General features: G+C 38.2%; 1 protein-coding gene across 3 annotated transcripts in view; it reads left to right on the top strand.

Moving 5' to 3' along the window:
* The first annotated feature begins 872 nt into the window (after positions 1-872).
* The window catches only part of CDC27 (cell division cycle 27), a 41729-nt gene continuing 21623 nt past the window's right edge, over positions 873-20978 (top strand). For 2 of the 3 annotated variants that reach the window (XM_080924590.1, XM_080924589.1), the window contains exons 1-9: positions 873-983; positions 10249-10324; positions 11555-11702; positions 14949-15074; positions 17103-17200; positions 17780-17934; positions 18038-18249; positions 19361-19475; positions 20144-20259. In XM_080924590.1, the coding sequence (XP_080780716.1) occupies positions 957-983; positions 10249-10324; positions 11555-11702; positions 14949-15074; positions 17103-17200; positions 17780-17934; positions 18038-18249; positions 19361-19475; positions 20144-20259 (1073 nt within the window). In that variant the 5' untranslated portion in view covers positions 873-956. The remainder of the gene's footprint in view (positions 984-10248; positions 10325-11554; positions 11703-14948; positions 15075-17102; positions 17201-17779; positions 17935-18037; positions 18250-19360; positions 19476-20143; positions 20260-20978) is intronic. The other variant, XM_080924591.1, reaches the window with a different exon arrangement.

Genomic DNA, 20978 nt, shown 5'->3' with positions numbered 1-20978 from the left:
AAACCCTGTGTGTTAACATTTACATCCGTGATTTTAATCCATATTTATTTCCCACTTCCCTGAAGTTGAAGTTTTACATCACCTATAACGGGTAGCACATAATATAGTTCTCACTGGTATTTTTTTTCTTTTATAAGCTAGGGTATCACGTAGCCCAGGCTTGCCTCGAACTTGCTATCTAGTTAATATCATGTACTCTAGATCCTTCAGAGTTCACCTGCCAAGGCAAGCATGTAATGTCAACACATGTCAGGTTTAAGTGGTACTGGCAGCCCACCTTGTAGCTTTATATATACTAGGCAAGCAATCACCCTAGTCATTTTCCTTTGAAACAAACCATAATCTTTTTGACTACAAGAATCCCGTGTATTTGGGGAATGGCACTGTTCCAAATGTTCCTAGAATTTCCTAGAGGTCTGAGTAGGAAGTCCAAGAGTAATGATCTAAATTCAGCCCCAAACTAGTATTTTACCCTTCGCTGAATCCACCGTGCACCACTAAGTAAAACAGCGGAGACGCAAAGCCAGACCTAGACTGCACCGTGTAACACGGGTGTACGGAATTGCTCCCTCCAAGCCGATCCTACCGGTTGCTCTTTGGGCGTGGCCCAGTTAGCGTATCTGATTGGGCGAAGGCGTGGCTGAGAAGAGACACTTCCTATTGGGTCCAACCCAACAGTTTCCGGTAACACTCGATAATTTCCGGCCACAGGCTCCGCCTCCGCCGACTCACTTCGGCTGTTTCCGATACCTTTCGGGATTTTCCGTCTAACTCTCGTTTCGCTTTCTCCACTTCGGATATTTCCGTGTCTCGCTCGGAGCAACTCGGCAACCACTCGGCCTCCCCCATCCCCCGGTAACGGTCGCTGGTGAGTTTAAATGAGCCGGGGCTGGCCGGGCTGGAGCCGCTACGGGGGGGGCCTGAGGCACTGCAGAAAGTGGGTCTGAGCCTCAAGAATGACGGTGCTGCAGGAACCTGTTCAGGTAATGCTAACCCCTGCTCCCAGGCCTGGAGCCATGCCTGGGTCGCTAAGCGAACAGCGACTTCGCGGCCTGCTGCGGCCTAGGCCCGGCTTCTCCCGCCTCCCTTTCGGCGATCCCTGCTTGTCTTTCGTCAGTCCCGAGGCCTTACCCGCGGCCTCAGCCGAGGTTAGCCGGGTTCCCGCATTACTTCTCGCCCCCTGTGCGAGCAGGGTTCGGCAGGAATCACTCGTTTTCCGTCGGCACTGGCGCCCGGCCATCCTCCTCCTCCTGTTAGTCGCGGGCCCTGCCCGCGGTGGGAGACTAGGGGTTCAGATGGAGCCCCGGGGGCCCGGCACAGAAGCGCTTTTGAACGGAGCTGGTGGGATTTCACACTAGTGGGGCAAGTTTGCTGTTTTCCTGGTTCTGTTTTACGTGAGATGATGGAGGGAGGAAGGTAAAATCCAGATTTCTGATACTAGTTTTTGTTTCGGTAGCACTTTCTTGTCCACGGTAGATCTCGTTCTGTGGATTTCCCACCGGACAATGACGATCTGAGAAGGGAACTCCCCTTCTCAGGCCTAGTGCCGCGGTGCAAACACCCAAGCAGGGGAGTGGGCGAAAGGGCAGGTCTGGATTTTTAATTACCTCGGTTGGGTGTCAAGAGGCATTTTATCGTACAGGTTTTAGAAGGTGCTTAGGAAATTAGAGATAATAATTGCTTTCCCATCCATTTCAATATACGTCCATTCCTGAAACCACACCAGGGTGTGCGTTGACGTACACGGAGCTGTTGTCATTGAAGAAACCCTATTGGGTTTTTAAGTGTGTGATGCAGTGCCAAGTCATTTTCCCCCCCTGCCAGATCTGAAGAAGCTGAACCTTTTGTCCGTTGGTGGTTGGTGATAGATCAGGCTTGGGGGATTTTCATCCTACTGTATGATCTTTGACATGATCGAAAGAGTTGGCCTCCATTAATTACTGTCATTAAGTCATGAACTTTATTTTGAGGTTATAAAGCAAACCGATTTTAGAAATTGTGAATGTCCTTAGGTAAGTCTCTGACAACAAATAGTAAATGCTTCTAATACATCAGTACAGCATTTTCTTAATTTCTCATCGCAGCATAAACCGGTTTCCCTAGTTTGGCCTTGTTTCCAGCTGTTTATATAGTGACAGCTATTAGTATTTGAATTACTATAACTCAGGATTATAACTTCTGAACTGTTCATGTCTCTCTGTTGTATCAGTTCTTCCAAAACTGCATTTCTTTCCAAATTTCCTAGTGTAGAGACCCCTTGTAAGGCCCTTTTGAGGCCTATCATGAAATTAAACAGATAAGGAGTTTATTCAGATGTTTCTTTTTATTTCATACTGTAGTTTGATCTTAATGATTCTTTTGCATTTTGTGACCAAAAATACTTCTAAAATGTTATGGTAGTTGTAGTGATAGCACTTAAACCACTATTTAGTAGTTTTAATCTATATAAAAGCACGAGAGAATCAAATATATTGTTCATGCTAGATAGGATCCAGCATGTTTCCTGTTCTTTACTGTAAGCAATTACACACTCTATATCTTTAAGACTAAAAAGTAAAATTTACTTCCCTTTTCTCCATAATACGTCCACTAGATTTTAGCATAATGGTGAGGAGTTTTAGGGTCTGAAAAGGTAAGAATTGGGATTATATTTATAGTATAGCAAGGAGGCAAGAGGATTTGGAGTTCACAGGCATCCCCAGCTATGTAGCAAGTTCAAGTCAACATGAACTGCTTGAAACCCTGTTTCAAAACAAACAAAAAAACCAAAATGACAAGAAATAAGCAACCAGTTTTGACCAGAAATGCTGTTGAAAATGGGCAAGAAATGAGATACTAAGATTGTTGTTTTTTTAAGACATTACTTGTTAGATGTATTAGGGAAAATATAGTGTTGAAAATTTTTGCTTTGTTCTTGGTGTTTCTAGGTATAGAAAAAAGTGAGTAGAAATAATGGTCAACTGTTTGTTTCTACTTTTCTTCCTCCTCTAATGTTCTTATATGGAATAACCAATGGGTTGTGCCAAACCCTTTCCCATGTTAGCTCTCATAGGAAAACTATTACTTTGTATTTGACTCTTTACAAAAAATCTTGCATGTCAAACTTTTTTTTTTTTGTAGCTTGGTCTCACTGTGTAGTCCTGGCTGGGATTAAAGGCATGCACCACATTACTAATTTGGGTGCCTGTAAAAGTTTACTTAATGAAATAGGTGGCATTTTTGTTTGTAGGATGTTTTGTCTAAAATTTACTTATTTATTGTGTGCCTATGTGCTTCTGTGAATCTTGGTGGCAAGCATCTTTACCACCTGAGCCATTTCACCAGCCCTGAAGTTGCTTTAAGAGACATTTTATATAGATACATCAACTGATAAAACTGTACCAATTATTTTTGCAAGTTAACCTTCATATAAGTATTAAATGGAAACAAGACTTTTGAAAATGATTTTAATATGCAATAGCATAACTGGATGCAAAAACCTGTGTGCTAGCCTGCATCTGAAACCCCTACACTTGGAAAGTAGAGGCAGGAAGATAAGGGGTTCAAGGTCAGCCTTGAACAAGGTTTCATAAGATCTTGTCTCAGAAAAACCATACAGTAATGTGGGTACTGTATTCATGTCATTCTTTTAGAGCTTGATTAAATAGTGAAAAAGTACTTTTGGCTTGAGATCACATGTCTGCAGAAGCATGTAAGATTGATTCAAAGAGTATGTGAAAGGTACAACGAAACAGACCAAAGCACTATCTTGGGCTGAAGGCATCTGAGTGGAATGGGAAAGAAGTAGATAAAGGTTTTAGAGATTCAAGAAATAACTTGGAAAGTAGAACTTCTCAAACATTGGCTAGGAGTGAGGGTGGGTTCCTAGGGTTGGTGTCCAAAGCTACTGGCTGGGTGTGGTGGTACACACCTTTAATCTTAGTACTTGGGAGGTCCAAGCAGGCGGATCTCTGAGTTCATCTGTGTGATGAAGCCAGAGCTGCATCGTGAGACCCTGCTTCAAAAAAACAAAACAAAACTCATTAGCTCCTCAAAACTAAAACCAACCCCTCAGAAAAATGCTTTTCTGCCTGATAGGATTGGGTTTAGATTAAGTTGTATTAACAGTGAATCTTGGGCTGGCTTTGTGCCCTCTTTGTAGCCCAGGCTGGCCTCTAACTTACTATCTTCTGGAATGCCACTACCCCTGTCTGCAAGAGAATTTTAAAGACTATGTAATGAAAGCAGTGTGTTGGAAATAGTAATCTGATTTTATTGGTAAGGAGGAAAAAACAAGACTTAGATACATAGACTAATAGGATGAGCCAGCCAGTGGTAATGTGGACCATGTTTTTTTAAGTTTGGCAGGATTGACTTTTGGAGAAAGTGGAGTGGGTTATGTGTGTGTGAAGGAGTGTTTTATTTACCAGATCTCTACTATTTGTGATAGCCAAAAATGCCTCCCACCAAACATGGCTAAATGTGAGGTCAGGAAACCACCTAGATAAAGAGCTGGTAGAACCTAAGAATCAGCTGTGTATAGTGGCAGCACGCCTATAATCCTTTACCTGGGAGGTAGAGGCCAAGAGGATCAAGAGTTCAAGGCCTGCCTCAGCTATGTTGTGAGTTTGAGACCAGACTGGCAAAATAAGTTAAGAGCTAGAGTTGCAGACTTAGAAATTAAATTCTGTTGTATAAAATGAAAATTCTACAATGACTTTCTTGTTAGGGTTCTGTTCTCCCTCCTTTCCTCCCTTTCTCATCCCTTAAGTTGTGTGAAGCTTTTCTTACCTGTTGCTGCATTTTGTTTGTTTGTTTTGTTTTTGTCAAATACAAAACCAAACAATTTATAGCTATTCAAATCTGAGTACAGTTTACATTTAAAATACTTGAACTGGGTGTGAGGGTGCACACTTGGACTCCCAGAACTTAGAAAATGGAAACAAGACCTTGAATTTAAGGCCAGTTTAAGCTACTTAGAGAGAGACCCTATCTTAAAATATAGATAAAATTCTACAGTGAGTTGTGATGATGTGAGCCTGTAATCCCTGTGCTTGAGAGGCAGGGGCAAGAAAGGGAGTTGAAAGGCATTCTCTACTACTACATAACAACTTTGAGGCAAGTCTGTGCTACAGAATTCCTAAAAAAAAAAAAAAACTACAGGATTTAAAAAAAAAAAAAAAGCCTCACTTTCAGGTCTCTTCCTTAGTTTGCTAGCCCACTTTTATTCTTGGGAATGCCTTTTGTTAAGAAATGTTTGAGTGTTTATATATGCACATGCCCCACATGTTTGTTTGCAGGTGCCCTTGGAGGCCAGAAGAAGGTATTGGACCACCTGGAACTGGGATGACAGGGATTTATAAGCTGCTCCATGTAGTGCTCTAATTAAACTTAGAGTCCCTCAGGAAGAAAGATCAGCAAGCACTTTTAACTACTGAGCCATCTCTCCAGCTCTCTTTTTCTTTTTCTTTCTTTCTTTCTTTCTTTTCTTTCTTTCTTTCTTTCTTTCTTTCTTTCTTCTTTCTTCCTTCCTTCCTTCCTTCCTTCCTTCCTTCCTTTCTTTCTTTCTTTCTTTTTTCCTTCCTTCCTTCCTTTTTCTTTCTTTCTTTGTTTCTTTCTTATTATTAAGCTACCTCTTTCTAGTCCATGCTTAACATAAAAGACACAGCCTTTCCTCCATCTCTTTTCGTGGTAGTTGTGAGAATTTTCACCTAACTTATACTTATTTTTTTCCCATAAACTCTACTTAATAAAGTTAACCCCAGGCTTGAAAAACAAGGCCAATTCCCCATCCCCACCCCCAGAAAAACTTTAGTAATCAGAATAGGTGGTGGGGCCAGGGAGATGACTCAGTCAGGAAATGAATTGCTACATAAACGTGAGAACCTGAGATTGGATTGCTAGCAAACATGCAAAAAGCCAGGTATGGCTGAGCTGCCTAGCTGAAAAAACAAGGATCCAGTTTATCAAGAGATAAGGCAACACAACAGAGAAAGACCCCAGATATCTTTCTCTAGCCTCTGCACATCTGCCCACATCTGTAATCTATATACATGTGCACACAGTAATGTACAGCTTTTAAAAAGTGAACAGCAATTTAGGAAGACACCTGTCAACCTCTGGCCTTCGCCCACATGGATACATTATACAGTGCACACAAAAAGCACATAGCAAGTAAGAATTTGCAGTTCTGTGCTCTTGGTTTGCCTTTTTAATGAATACAGCCCAGGACTAAAACATTCGTTTCCTCAGTGGAATGTCTCCTAAACATTTTGTAGGATAGGAAGAAAGAAGAATGTTGCCTGCTGTTTGGCTTCCTAACTTTGTTTTAGCAACTTGTCACCCATCTGGCTTCAATCTGTAGAACGGGTGCCCTGGGTGCTGTGTTTGGGGGAGCCTGCACCATCTGTCGGACAGGGTACTGAGCTAGACTTTGTGCTTATTGTCAGCTACTACTCTGTAGTGATAATAGTCTACTTCACATCCTATCGCCCCAGTGAGCGTGTCACTCAGGCACTGGGAGACAACTGCACATTTGGGATGGCCCATCTCTTTGCTGGTGCTTATAAAGAATTGTTCTGAGCAAACAAAGCTTGATATGTATATTCTTCCTCCTCCTCCTCCTCTCCTCCCTCTCCTCCTCCTCCTTCTCTTCTTCCTCCTCCTCCTTCTCCTTTTCCTCCTCCTTTTTAATTTTTTTATTTTGGGACAAGATATTATTACTTGCCCCAGACCAGCCTGGTTCTATTTAGCTCATGTAATGGAGGAATGACTGTCATCTGATTAATATCAGAGGAATCATCTTTATCTGCCTGGGTTTAAATACAAGGATCATTCTCTATATAGAGAACATTCAAGAAATAATTGCTGAGTCAAGTTAGAATGAACTCCCCTCATCCTGTTGTTTTCTGAGTGACAATCTGACAGATTGTTATGTAATCCATACATTAAAGTTCTCTAAGGAAAACATCTGCAGTAATCATTATATTTTACTTATTGTATGGCATTGTATAAAACCTGAACCCTTACAACAGAATTAGAGAGTAAAAAGCAGTAGCTTTCTATTTCATAACCCGTGTCTGATGCCCATATCCATTCCTTCTTCCTCCTCTTATATTTTGCCTTTTTACATTTCTTCATGTAATACTGTACCTACATTGATGTTTGTTTATATGCATACATTTATTATTAGCTAGGTTTCATATATGAGAGAAAACATTTTGTTTCTGATTGTATGAACTCAACATTAATATATTTTACAATATTAGGCAAATAAGTAATATTATTTTAGTATGATACTTGGGCCATCTATTTTCCTCCAGTTTTTTTAAACTTTATTTTTTAGAGCAAAGTAGTCCATTTTTATATATACCAAATATATAAAATTCCATATATACCAAATTTTCATTATATGTTCATCTGTTGGTGGAAAACTAGGTTAGTAATTTTTTATATCAAACAACAAACACAGTGTACAGATACCCTGTGGTAGGGTATGGCATTGTCTGGATATATAGCCCAGGAGTGAGTAGCTCCCTCCCTCCCTCCCTGCCTTCCTGCCTTCCTGCCTTAACATGGATTCTGGGGATTACCTGACAAGTGCTTTTCTAGCTAACCCATCTCCCTATCCCTGCACAAAGGTTTCTTGTTTTTGTTTGAGATAGGTTTCAAGTAGCCTAGGCTAGTCTTGAAATCCTGATCCTCCTGCCTCCTAAGTTCTGAGGTTACAAACATAAGCTACCACACCTGGCTACAAAAATTTTGAAGACTGAAAATATATTGTTTTAAGTGAATGATGGAGAATTTCTCTAGTTTAGACAACACATCTGAAATCCTGTTAAAAGGAAAATGAAATTGATTTGAATATCTAAAAAAAGTTTGTGCTTTATTAGGTAGGTATTTATTTTGTAAACTCTGACTTTCCAAGGAGAATAACTAATTTGATGAGGGAGGAAAGAAACATGATGGTATCAGAAAGACAACAGTGACAGTGGCTCGAACACATTACACAGTTACCAGATAAGTGCTAGAAAGTCCTGTTCTTCTGTAGTTTTCTTTCTTATAGTCTGTTTTTAATTGTGGGGACATTATGTGTACATGAATGCAGGTACCTGTGGAGGGCAGAGGTTCTATAGCCTCCCAAACTGATGTTACAAGGAGTTGTGAGCCTCTTGATGTGGGTGCTGGAAATTTAACTCCATTCCTTTGCAAGAGCAGTAAGTCCTTAATTGCTGAGCCATATCTCCAATCCTTCTTTTAAATGAAGAAACACAGCACTGTACAAAATATAGTCTTCCTCTAAGAGTCATTAAGTTACTTGTTCAAACACAGCTGGTTCAGGGATTTGAACCCAAGTCTTTGGCTCTTGCGTTCTCAGTGATAATAGTGAGTTTAAAGAAGGTAATGCTGAAACAGGATGATTACAGTACAGCTTTTGGATAGGAAGATGGCAAGACTACTGTTTATAAGTTTAAAGAATTCTCCATAGTCTTATATGCTTGACTCACTTAATCTCTATTCCTTCTCAGAAATAGAAAAACTGGTTCCTGGACAAAAAAACAAAACTAAAAATTATGGGCAAGAATATGGTAAAAATACATTATACACACATACAGAAATGACACAAAGCTATTATTTTGCATGATTAGAAAATGAACTTTGAGGAGTTTGAGAGATGGTTTGGGGTTAAGAATACTTGTTGCTTAGGACCTGGGTTTGATTCCCAGCACCATGTGATAACTCACAACCTTCCGTAACTTCCAGTTCTGGGGTTCTAGTGCCCTCTTTGGACTTTCCTGTGTACTAGGCACACATGTGAAGCACATACATTTATTTAAGCAAAACACTCATACACATAAAGTTAATCTAATTTTTTTTTTAAACTGAACTTCAACTTTAAGGTGTTGGAGAAATGTCTTGGTAGGTGCTTCCCACACAGGCCTGAGAACTTGAGCATGATTCCTGACATCTATGTAAAAAGTCAAGAGTGGTAGCACACACCTGTAATCCCAGTGCTGGGAGAGAAAATATAATTGGTCCCTCTGGCTTGGTGGCCAGCTTAGCTGGATCAGTGAATTCCAGACTGAGGAATTCTGTCTTAAAAACTAAGGTAGAGAGTAATTGAGGAAGACTATCAACCTCTGGCCTTTGTGTAAGCACACAAGCAGAAATGTATTTTGGGGGCTGAGGATATTGCTTAGTGGGTAGAGTGCCTAGTATGCACAGAGTCCTTGGTTCTGTCCTAGCGCTGTGTACCACAAGTGACGGTGCATGTCTATAATCTTTCACTTAGGGCACAGACAGAAGAATCTAAAGTTTATCCTCAGCTGCATAGTAAATTTATAGCCAGCTTGAAATGTAAGATACTCTGTCTCAAAAAAAAAAAAAAAAAAAAAAAAACCAAAAGCAAGCTGGAAAGCAAATCCATCCTATGCTGCAATAGATTTTAGTTAAAGCTGGTAGTAAACAAATACTTAATTACAACCTTAAAAAATGTAGTCGTATACTTTTATGCAAAAATGCTGAAAATTTGTACATTTATCTTTGTTTTTTAAAATAAAGTAAAAAAGAAAAAAAAAGCTGGTAATAAAACCAGATAGAATTCCAAGAGGAGGCTTTTTTTAGAATAATAATTGCATGAGACAATGAATACATACACATTATATATCTGGTGTCATATTACATTACTGTTGTCAAGCTGAAAATACTGCTATGGTCTGTACAATGCGACATCTTTTGGAAGGCTTATTTTTCTCTTTCTTCTGTTTGAACTATAGGTTGGCTCAGAAACAATTGTATGGAAACTCTAAGGGAAATTTTTTTTAAGGAATGAAAATTCTGTTATGGACTCAAGTTTGTGTTTTAGTTTATCTTGAGTCAGTGTCTTTATGTTCCTGGCTGGCTTGGAATCTCAGAGATCTTCTTCCTCTGTCTCCTGAGTGCTGGAATCAAAGACCTGTCCTCTGGACTTAATCTCTTTGTTTACGAGCTGTTCTGTAAATTATGTTTAGATTCACTGACCAGTCACTTAAGACCTCTCCACTATAGACTGCCTTGGAATCACTAGTGCACTTAGCCAGCACCTGTGCTTTGGTGTGAATAAAACCATTTCTTCTCTGTTCTTAGCAATTGTGTGACTTTTAAGACACTGTTAATATAGTTGTTTTTAAAATACAAAAGGGAAAGGAATTTCCAGGGCTGGAAATAATAACTTCAGTTATTACGTTTAAGACGGTGCCAGAAGTTACTATGTGCCTTCTCTTTTTACAGGCTGCTATATGGCAAGCACTAAACCACTATGCTTACCGAGACGCAGTTTTCCTCGCAGAACGACTATATGCAGAAGGTTTGTGATCTATTCATTTGTTTAGAACCATAAATGAATAAAATATATGGAATTCCATCACTTTTTATGACTAGCATAAAAAGGCTCTTGTTTTATTCTTGCCTCTAATTTTTTTCTTATTTCTTATTATGTGTATATATGTGTGTATGGATACTTCTTGAAAATAGTGTTCTCAAATACCAAAGTCATCAAATCCCCTAGAGTTAAAGTTGTGAGCCTCCCCAAATGTGTTTGAAATCTGAAATCCAATCTTCTTTAAGATCACCATATGTTCTTAATTGCTCAGCTATCTCTCCAACTCTTGTGTGTGTGTGTCTGAAAACATAAGGCAACTGTGGATGTTTTTCCTCTAGAACCTTTTGGTTTTCTTTTTGAGATGATTTGTCAGCGTAAAACCTGTCAAGTAGGTTAGGTGTGTCAGCTTTTTCATAGGGTCCTAAGAAGCAAGGCAAGCACTTTGCAGATTGGTTTTTGTTTTGAGACAGGTTTTCTCTATCTCCTGCTGGCAATAAACTCAACTGTCCTTCAGCAGTCTCCGGAGTTCTGGGATTAGGGACAAGAGCTACCACGCCTGCTTTGTTTGTTTGTTTGTTTGATGGGCTGGGCGAGTGCTATGAGCTATATGGATGTCAGAAAATATCTTGTTGTTTCCCTTCTTTTTTCTTGTGGGGTTTATCTCAGGTCCTCAGACTTGGCAGCAAGCATCATTGCCAACTGAGCCATCTCCCAGGCCCTAAACTTTTGTTTTGTCTTAATTGATGTTAGAGAGGAACGATGTTTTTTTAATCTGTTCATTTTAATGTATAAACATTCTCACCACAGAAATGAGGTTCATTTTTCCTTTGTAGTAAAATTTAACTTTCATCTTCCTAAGAGGTCTGTTAAGAAAATATTATCTAAAATAAGATGCTTTCCTGGTAAGACTGTTAAGGGCTGAGGTGTGTGCATGTGTGTTTGCATGATCAGATCTGGCAAATTGGCTTTTTTTCTTTTTTGTGATTTATTTGCTTCAGCCCACTGAACGCTGAGATTACAGATGAAAACCACCAACCTTACCTGTCTGTCAACAACTGATTTCTCCATAATTCAAATTTGAATTAAAAATCGTTTTGAGTTAAATGACAAGTACATGCTTAGTATTTTTTGTTGCTTAACTTATTTATTGGAAAAGTGAATAGTAGCTAATTTCTTTTTCTTTCTTTCTTTCTTTTTTTTTTTTTAATGCCTTAGTACATTCAGAAGAAGCCTTGTTTTTACTGGCAACCTGTTACTACCGCTCAGGAAAGGCTTATAAAGCATATAGACTCTTGAAAGGACACAGTTGTACCACCCCACAGTGTAAATACCTGCTTGCAAAATGTTGTGTTGACCTCAGCAAGTAAGTATTAAAATCTACTTTATCTAGTTTGGTTAGACTTTCATTGAATTTTGGATAAAATTCTTCTATCATTAAATTCTTGACTGCCTTTTCTCTTTTGAGTAACAGTTGTAATGTTTGCACCGTTGCTTTGGTCATGGAGAGATTTCATTGTAGTGGTGATAAATAACAGTTCTTTTTTGGTGCTAGAGATCTTTAACCCTAGGCTTCATATAAGCTAGCCAGTCACTCTTACCTTACACAGAGCAGGCATGCAGTGGTGCAGGCGCTTGCCTAGCATGTGTGTGGCTACAAACAGCTGAGTCCCAAAATAATGCAGTTTAAGAGAAGTTGTAACTAATTCTTTCCAGCTTCCAAAATGATCCTTAGTCTCATTTCCTCTGGCTTGGTTTTCATGGCTAGGCAATTTAAATAAGCCTAGAAGCATGACAGTTGACATGAATAAGGTGATAAATGAGGTCCTTCAGAGATCTTTGGAGAATGACTGCCCATCTATACTACTCAAAGTAAGGGACATACCAAAGTTTCACTACTGTTAAAGTCGTCTGACCATATTCCAGATCTGGTGGCAGCTGGAACTACAGATTAAATTCTAGCAAATATATTCATTTACAGATGAAATACTGGCAAAAGTGTCTAAACAGATATTTAGTCCCATATACGAGTTGGGTTTTTTGAGGTTGAGGTGGGTTTTTTTCTAAATAGGGTTTCTCTGTGTAGCCCTGACTGTTCTGTCACTTGCTCTGTAGACCAGGCTGGCTTCAAACTGTCAACCTCTGCCTCCTGTCTGCTGGGATTAAAGGCATGAGCCACCACAACAGGGCTCCATATGTGTGCGTTTTGCTTATAGTTGTATATAGAGGTTATAGGTAAGTTTCATAAAATGACCATGTAAGTAGCTGTGTTAGTCCAGAAACTAACTTTAAGGATTGTTGTGGTAAATATTATTTAAGGGTTTCTACTCCACTGTAGGTCATTTAGTTACCAAATAAAATACACCATAATCTTGATATTTATAATAAGCCTTAAGGCACTAGAGCTGGGAGCATATCAGCCCTCTTTGCTGTTTTGTCTACTTCTCAGTCACCCCAAGATAACACTTGCTATGTTCCCCGTGGGGCCAGGGCCGGACTTACTCTTCTGCCTGGCCCAGGCTGCCAGCATCTTTATTGACCAGTCAGTGGTAACGTTGGGGACAAGGTTTACACAACAAAGGCTGGTATACCTTGGGATCTACTCATCTTGGAACAACCAGATCTTGGGGTATAAAATTTTGGCATTTGAATATAAGCAGCACCAGACCAAGCCTTATAAAGTGTAATTGAATTAGCTATTTATTAGTAGATTATTTAAAAATCTAAAAATTTTGCTGGGCATGAAATGACATGTGCCTTTAATCCTAGCACTTGGAAAACAGAGGCAGGTAGATTTCTTGTGAGTTGAAGGCCAATCTGGTCTACACAGTTCCAGGACAGCCAGAGGTCTGTAGAAAATCAACTCCCCCCCAAAGGTTTTAATGTTGAAATCTTAAAAATCAACTTTTTTTTAAGGAAAGAAAAAAAAAAAGAGAGAGAGAGAGAGGAAAATGTACCATTGAAGTCAAAAGGTATTTGCAGTATGTTGTATATTAGATAATTCCATATAATGGCGCACTTGCTGCCAAATGTAACAACCTGAGTCTGATCCCTAAGTTGACCTCTGACTGCCACAGATACATCATGGCTTGTGCATGGCTCCTCAGTAAATCTTACCACTTGTAATAAAAGTGATTCTGTTTTTCTTGAATACAATTTAGTATTTGTTGTTTGAGAAGAGCAATTTTTAAAAATTCATTCATTTTAATGTAGAAACATTTTTCAGCCTAGTAATGAGGTTCATTTACCTTTGGTGTAAAAAAGCCTGGTATGGTAATGCATACCTTTAACTAAAGCATTAAGGCGGTGGATCTCTGAGTTTGAGACCAGCCTGGTCTACACAGTAAATTCCAGGCCAGCTGAGCCCTGTCTCTTTCTTTTAAAAGATATAGATGGATGGATGCGGGTGTGTATGTCTGTGAGAGAGATGGATATATATCTATAAATGTGTGTGTGTGTGTGTGTGTGTGTGTGTGTGTGTGTGTGTGTGTGTTTATTAAGAGAGATTGCTCTGCAGTTAAGAGCACTGGCTGCTATTTTAAAGGACTTGGATTCAGTTACTAGTACACACATCATCTGTAACTCCAGTTCCAAAGGATATGATTGATGTTCTTTCTTAGCCTGTGCATGCACACACATGTATGGTATACAAACATACATGTAAGCAAAACATTCATATGCATAAAACTTTTTAAAAAGATATTTATTTATTTTATATATATGAGTACACTGTAGCTGTCTTCAGACACACCAGAAGAGGGCATCAGATCCCATTACAGATGGTTGTGAGCCACCATGTGGTTGCTGGGAATTGAACTCTAGAAGGGCAGTCAGTGAGTGCTCTTAACCACTGAGCCATCTCTCTAGCCCCATATGCATAAAACTTAAAAATATATAAAATATATTTTTACATAATGATTGTAGTTGTTTTTAATCAAACACATTAAAGATCAAACCATCTTTGTTGTGCTGAAAATACATAGTGGAATCATGCAGTTATTTTTAATTTAAAAACTACTTTTCTTATGAAGAAAATTTAATTGACAAAAGGATATAAAGTGATACTCATACATCATTCTTAAAATCGGGCTGCTGTGGTAACTTAACATGCAACAACACTTGACAACAAGCCTGAGACTCTTGTTTTTGATCTCTAGAACTTACATGGTGAAAAAAAGAACCTGTTGCTACAAGTTTATAATGTAAATTTTTATAAAAATTCAAATGACTGTAAGCGTGTATCTTAACTAAGATCAGGTTTTGCATGCACGTTTCTATTTCAAGAAATTATAAAATGGGGAACAGTCATGTTTATAAAGTCATTCATATTCCCTCACATAAAATGACCACCTGCTTCTTTAGCATGAATAATGCATATGCTGCTCAAATTTAGATTTGTCCATATAGCAATTAAATTTTAATGAGCTCTGGCATAAAAGCAGGACTTTAAGATCATAAATCTTTAGCTTCCTGATGATCCCAAGTACATGATTGCCACTAGTCTAAAAGTACCATTACCTCTTCACTGTGTGTCATTAGACTCACAATGATGATGAAAGATGTTTTCATGAAGTGCATTATATTGACATTAAAATAAATTTATATTTTAAAGGCTTGCAGAAGGGGAACAGATCCTATCTGGTGGCGTGTTTAATAAGCAAAAAAGCCATGATGACCTTGTCACTGAGTTTGGTGATTCAGCTTGCTTCACTCTTTCCTTGTTGGGACATGTATACTGGTAAGTTCGAGAGACTCGAGGGGCTACTAGAGTCAGTCTCCTGTATAAAAATGCTCTGGACTGTGCTCATTTTGATATAGCCTAGATTGATGATGTTTACACACACAAGTAGGCTTTCCTAACCTTCCCCATCATGACCTCATTACAGATAGTCAGTAAGGGTTGCTGATCCCATTTTATACTCCTTAGCCTAGTTAGTGATAATAGCTGCAGCTGCTCTAGCACTAAAGAAAGTGAGTGGTTTGTTTTTCTTAACATTACCTATCATCGCTGTTTCTTAGAGTCTTGGAGGCAGGTTTCAATAGTGTTAATTTTTTTTCCAATATATAGTAACCTTTGAAGTGTTTAAACAAGAATTTTTAACATGCATGAACTCAGAATTACCATATAATAGTTAACATGGATCTCACTCCTGTTTAAAAAATACTTTTGAAGTTGAGTAGAAAAATAGAAAATATTCAAAACTGCCCATGGGAATTTTTTGCATGTCATAAATGCCATCTGTCATACATTATATGATAAGTAATTAAAGCCTAGTTTCCTCCAAAAATAAAAATTTTTAAAAAGAAAGGAAAAGAACTGCTTTTTAAAAAATAAGTAACCAGGTATGGTGGTATGTACATGCCTTTAATCTCATTAAATAGGGGTTTATTTTCAGGTAATGTCAAATCATACTGCATTTGTGAACTAGAATAAAGATAGTATCTTCACTTACTTAAAAGTGGAGTTGAAAGCCAGATAGTGGTGATGCATGCCTTTAGTCCCAGCATTTGGGAGGCAGAGGCAGGTGAATCTGTGAGTTCCAAGACAGTCAAAGATACACGGAAAAACCCTGTCTCAAAAAAAAAAAAAAAAAACAAAAGAAACAAAAATGAAGTTGGCTGCTATTGTCCAGCCATTTTGGTCACTCATTCAAGGGATGCTTGAGGCTCTTCTTCCATTATAACTAACCACAGTAAGAACTTGGCCCAGGGGATATAGAAGGAATAACTCACAGTCCCCACCATTATATTTTGTGATGGAGAAGAAAGGAACAGTAAATGAAATTTTTTATTATTATAAAAAGATATAGTAAAAAGGTTTGGGCAATATTTTGAAGAAGTGAGAGCATGCTAGCTTTCATTGATGAGGAATAAAGGCTCGGTGGCAGAAACCCTGCCCAGTTTTAATGCAGCAGGCCTTGGGTTCCATCCTCAGAGCTGAAAGGGAAGGAGGAGTAACAGAAGGTACCTGGGAGAGAGTTGATAGCAAAAAGAGTCATTTCTTTCCTTTGACTTCTCAAAGAAAGTAGATGTTTGAGGGCAATTAATGATATACAGGGAGTGATGGAGAGGGGTTAAAAAAAATCTTAAGAGAAAATGTAGAAAGTTTTAAAAATATGATTAGGTTAAATAGAAAAAATACTCATATTTTGGAATTGCCTCAAGCAAATATAGGAAGGCTAGTCAGAAGTTCCGGTCAATCCTCAGACATTGAGGTTTCATTGGAGTTTTCCTTTAACATATTTTAATGGATGTATTTTTTTGTGTGCAATATGTTTGCACTAAGGCCAGGGGAGATATTGGTTATCCTACATCATTCTACCTTTTAAATCAGGGTCGGGCTCTCTCTCCACTCACTCACACTCTCTTACACACTCACACACACACACTCTCTCTCTCTAAGGCAGTCACCAGATCACTTCTGTCCTCTGTCTCCACTCCCACAGCACCAAGGTACACTCATGTTCGGTCACACTCAGCTGTTTGCATGGGCACTGAGGTTTGAACTCAGGTCCTTATGCTTGTGCCACAGCCCCTGTATTTTTCTTTTCCTTAACCTTGGATTAATATTAGCTAATTCATATTAATACCCATGGATTGATTTGCTATTTATGACTTCTATTGCTTTTAGAAAATTAGAATTTTAAGAAGCACCAAAAAGAGAGCTTAAAGAATTTATATAAGATTTATGTGGTTTTTATACGAAAAATTATAAGAAAAGCTTTGGGAGCTTATAGTTTGTTTAATCCATTGTTTCTCTTCACAGCAAGACAGATCGGCTTGCCAAAGGATCAGAATGTTACCAAAAGAGCCTTAGTTTAAATCCTTTCCTCTGGTCTCCCTTTGAATCGTTATGTGAAATCGGTAAGCTCATGAAGCTGGTGGGAGGAGTCTTTCTCATTCCTTCTTTTTTCTGTTTTTCTCTCTTTTTTTTCTTTTTGTTTGTTTTGTTTCGTTTTATATTTTTTGAGTCCGGGATATTTTTCTCTGTAGCTTTGGCTGTCCTGGAACTCACTCTGTGGGCCAGCCTGACCTTGAACTCACAGAGATCACCTGCTTCTGCCTTCCTGGTGCTGGGATTAAAGGAATTTGCCACTGCCTCCTGTCGTAAAACAGGTGGCCCTATCTCAAAATGAATCTTAATTCACCTAGAGGTTTTCAGGTTGGAAAGCAGATACCTTTAACTGATAAACCTTGCTGGCCCTGATTTATGATATTTAAAACTAGTGATTTAGTTTATTTTCCAAATTACATCTTTAATGTAAGGGTTAACTTCCACAATAAATTACTGATTGGGCTTTTGGGGAAGTAAGATTGGTTACATAGTGGATAGGAGAATTTTGAAACCCCAAAGCTTTATTTGCACCTAATTATGTATACTTAAAAAGAGATTACCCCTCAGAGGCAAGTTTTTTGTTTTGTCTTGTCTTTTGGTCTTCGCAGGTGAGAAGCCAGATCCTGACCAAACATTTAAATTAACATCTCTACAGAATTTTAGCAGTTGTCTTCCCAACACGTGTACAACTCTAGTATCTAATCACAGTTTATCTCACAGACAGCCTGAGACAGTCCTTACAGAAACACCCCAAGACACAATTGTAAGTGCATTTCTTCTAATGTTCAAAGTATTCTGAAAGTTCACAAGAATGATTAGAACTAAACAGTGTATCATAAGTGACATGCTAGAAATTTCTTTTTCAGGAATTAAACAGACTGAACTTAGAATCTTCCAATTCAAAGTACTCCTTGAATACAGATTCCTCTGTGTCTTACATTGACTCAGCCGTGATCTCACCAGATAATGTCCCCCTGGGAACTGGCACTTCCATATTATCTAAACAGGTTCAAAATAAACCAAAAACTGGTCGAAGTTTATTAGGAGGACCAACTGCTCTTAGCCCTTTAACCCCAAGGTAAGTCAGACAAGATATTTTCAAATGTATTCTAATATATAAATGATTTTTGGTGAATCCTATTATTATAATTTAGACAGCATCTTCTCATCAGTATGACAGTGGCATTCTATTTTCAGAAAGTAAAGTGAAAGAAACACAATACATCTATAAAGTTTTTGAATTAAATATTGAAAGGATGAGAAGGTAGCTCAGTTGGTAGGATGCTTGTGAAGCATGCACAAAGCTCATGCTTGGTTCTCTGTAAACTGGGCAAACTTTCAAATGCATGTAATTTTAGCACTTGGGAAGTAAAAACAGGAAAGTAAGTGCAAGGTAATCTTTAGCTATGAGTTAGAAAGTCAAAGCCTGTGATATTTGATAATATTTTTCAATAAAATTAAGCAGAGACAAAATATTAAAGCTTTTTAAATACACATCGATTAGTATATGTATTAAAAGATACATCTTCATGGCTGTGCATTACAGATAGTAGTGAATCCCTCCAAATGTATGTTTGTGGTATGGTTATGGTAATATTTCAAATTCTCTTTTCTAAAACATGGAGGAGGGATTGACACCTGTTATTGGGAAATGATGTAAAAATTATTGAAAGTATATTATATATGTATACAATAATGTAGCACAAAGGTTACGTATCAAACATCAGAACTATTAAACAAAACTCATGAAAGAATAGACTATGAATGGAGCCTCAAAGCCAGAAAGCTATTAAAATAGCATGACCAGGAGATTGATTAAGGCATCTGCAGAGACCAATGGATAACTGTATCGATAATTATTAAGTAATTACCAGTAATCTCTAGAATATTGTCTTCATTGTTCCAAAAATTGGAGTTTATTTTTACCATTTGGGCCTTAGCTTTTAAACAGCCAGTCTGTTTCTAAGATCAGTAGCCACTGTTCTCTTCAGGTCCTTGTCCTGTCTCTGTGGTTCTGGGGGGTGGAGTCCTCTACATTCACCGCTCATGTTGAATCTGCCCCTCAGGTCCTCTCTGCCCTGAAGACTGACTTGCCATTCTCTTCCTTTTAGACCTTCTAATTTAAGTATACTGCTGCTTTATATATGCCTTGATGACTTTTTGACACCTTGATTTCAACCTCTTCTCAGTTTTGGGATTTTGCCATTAGAAACCCCAAGCCCTGGAGATGGATCCTATTTACAAAACTACACTAATACACCTTCTGTAATTGACGTGGCACCCACTGGAGCACCTACAAAAAAGGTATTTTCTGTGTAAAATGTACTTTGGGTATTGATTAAAGAAATTATTTAAAACTACAATCTATTAATGTAATTTCAAGAGAATCCACTTTATATATTTACAAACCATAAAAGAGTGTCCTTGTCATCCACAGCCTGCTGCTTGTGTCTGAATTATCAGTGTTGGCTTTTTCAACTTGTTCTAGTTCTTTGCAATGTTGACCTCTATAAATGTTCATAAACTAAATTAAGGTTGTTTTTGTCATGTTGAACAATTATGTCAGAAGAGGCAAGCAAAGGGTTATTTTCTTCCCCTTCCAGGCAAGGAGAAATAAAAAATTAGAAAAAGTCAGAGCAGTATCTTTATAATTTAGAAAGGGACCAGGTGATTTTTTTTTTTTTTAATCTTCCCAGACTTCTACTTAACTGTTTCACTAAGTGTAAAGGAATAGTATAAAATCTTGCTGTTTTATTTTCTTTATATTTAGCAAATTAATTCACAAATATTGAAAGTAATAAATGTCTTAATTTTTTAACACAATATAGTGATATTAATGGTTGTTTTAGGGTGACATTATCTATTCTGAGCTATTTTCATGGAGAAAGTGTAGACAGGAGCATCATAGTGTCTTTTTTATCATTTGCAGTGCAATCTATAATCACAAACCTTAGACTTTTTGTGTTTTACAGTCTGTTGCAAGAATGGGCCAAACTGGAACAAAGTCTGTCTTCTCACAGAGTGGGAATAGTCGAGAGGTCACACCAGTACTTGTTGCACAAACACAAAGTTCTGGTCCACAAACAAGGTATTTATTACGGTGTCTGTTTCGTCAAAGTAATGTATGTGCTCCTTCAAAATTATTTTGTTCATAGACAGTTGACCTTTAGAGCAAGTACAGATAGATTTCTTTCTTTTTGTAGTGTTTGGATTTATTTGTTTGTTTATTTATTCATTCATTCACTCATTCATTCATTCATTCATGGGGGATTTTGGGGGCATGGGGATGGGGATAAGGTTTCTCTGTGTTAGCCCTGGCTATCCAGGAACTCACTTTGTAGATCAGGCTGGCCTCAAACTCAGGCCTGTCTCTGTCTACCTCCCTAGTGCTAGAAATAAAGGCCTGCAGCACCACAGCTGTTTGTTTTGTTTCTGAGGCAGAGTCTATTTTATGTAGGTTTTGGCTATCCTGGAACTCACTATGTAAACCAAACTAAATCTGGCTACCTCTGCCTTCCGAGTGCTGAGATTAAAGGTGTATGCCAGCATGTACAGCAAATACAGATTTTATTCTCTCTCCACCTGTTATTTCTGTACACACACATCATAAAATTGAACCTCAGATACAGAAGCCTTAAAACTGTCACCATTACAGATACAGTCTTAACTATCTTAAAGGAATCAATATACCTGTAATGTTAGGGTCCTAATCAGGAGTACAACTATGGTTGCCTAGGGTCCTGTTATAACAATTACTTGACTGAGTGGTTGGCTTGGGGTTTTGTCAGGGCAGGCAGTTATTACTGC

Source organism: Micromys minutus, assembly GCF_963924665.1.
Source record: "Micromys minutus genome assembly, chromosome: 10".
NCBI lineage: Eukaryota > Metazoa > Chordata > Mammalia > Rodentia > Muridae > Micromys > Micromys minutus.
This window is presented reverse-complemented; position numbering and strand designations above follow the sequence as displayed.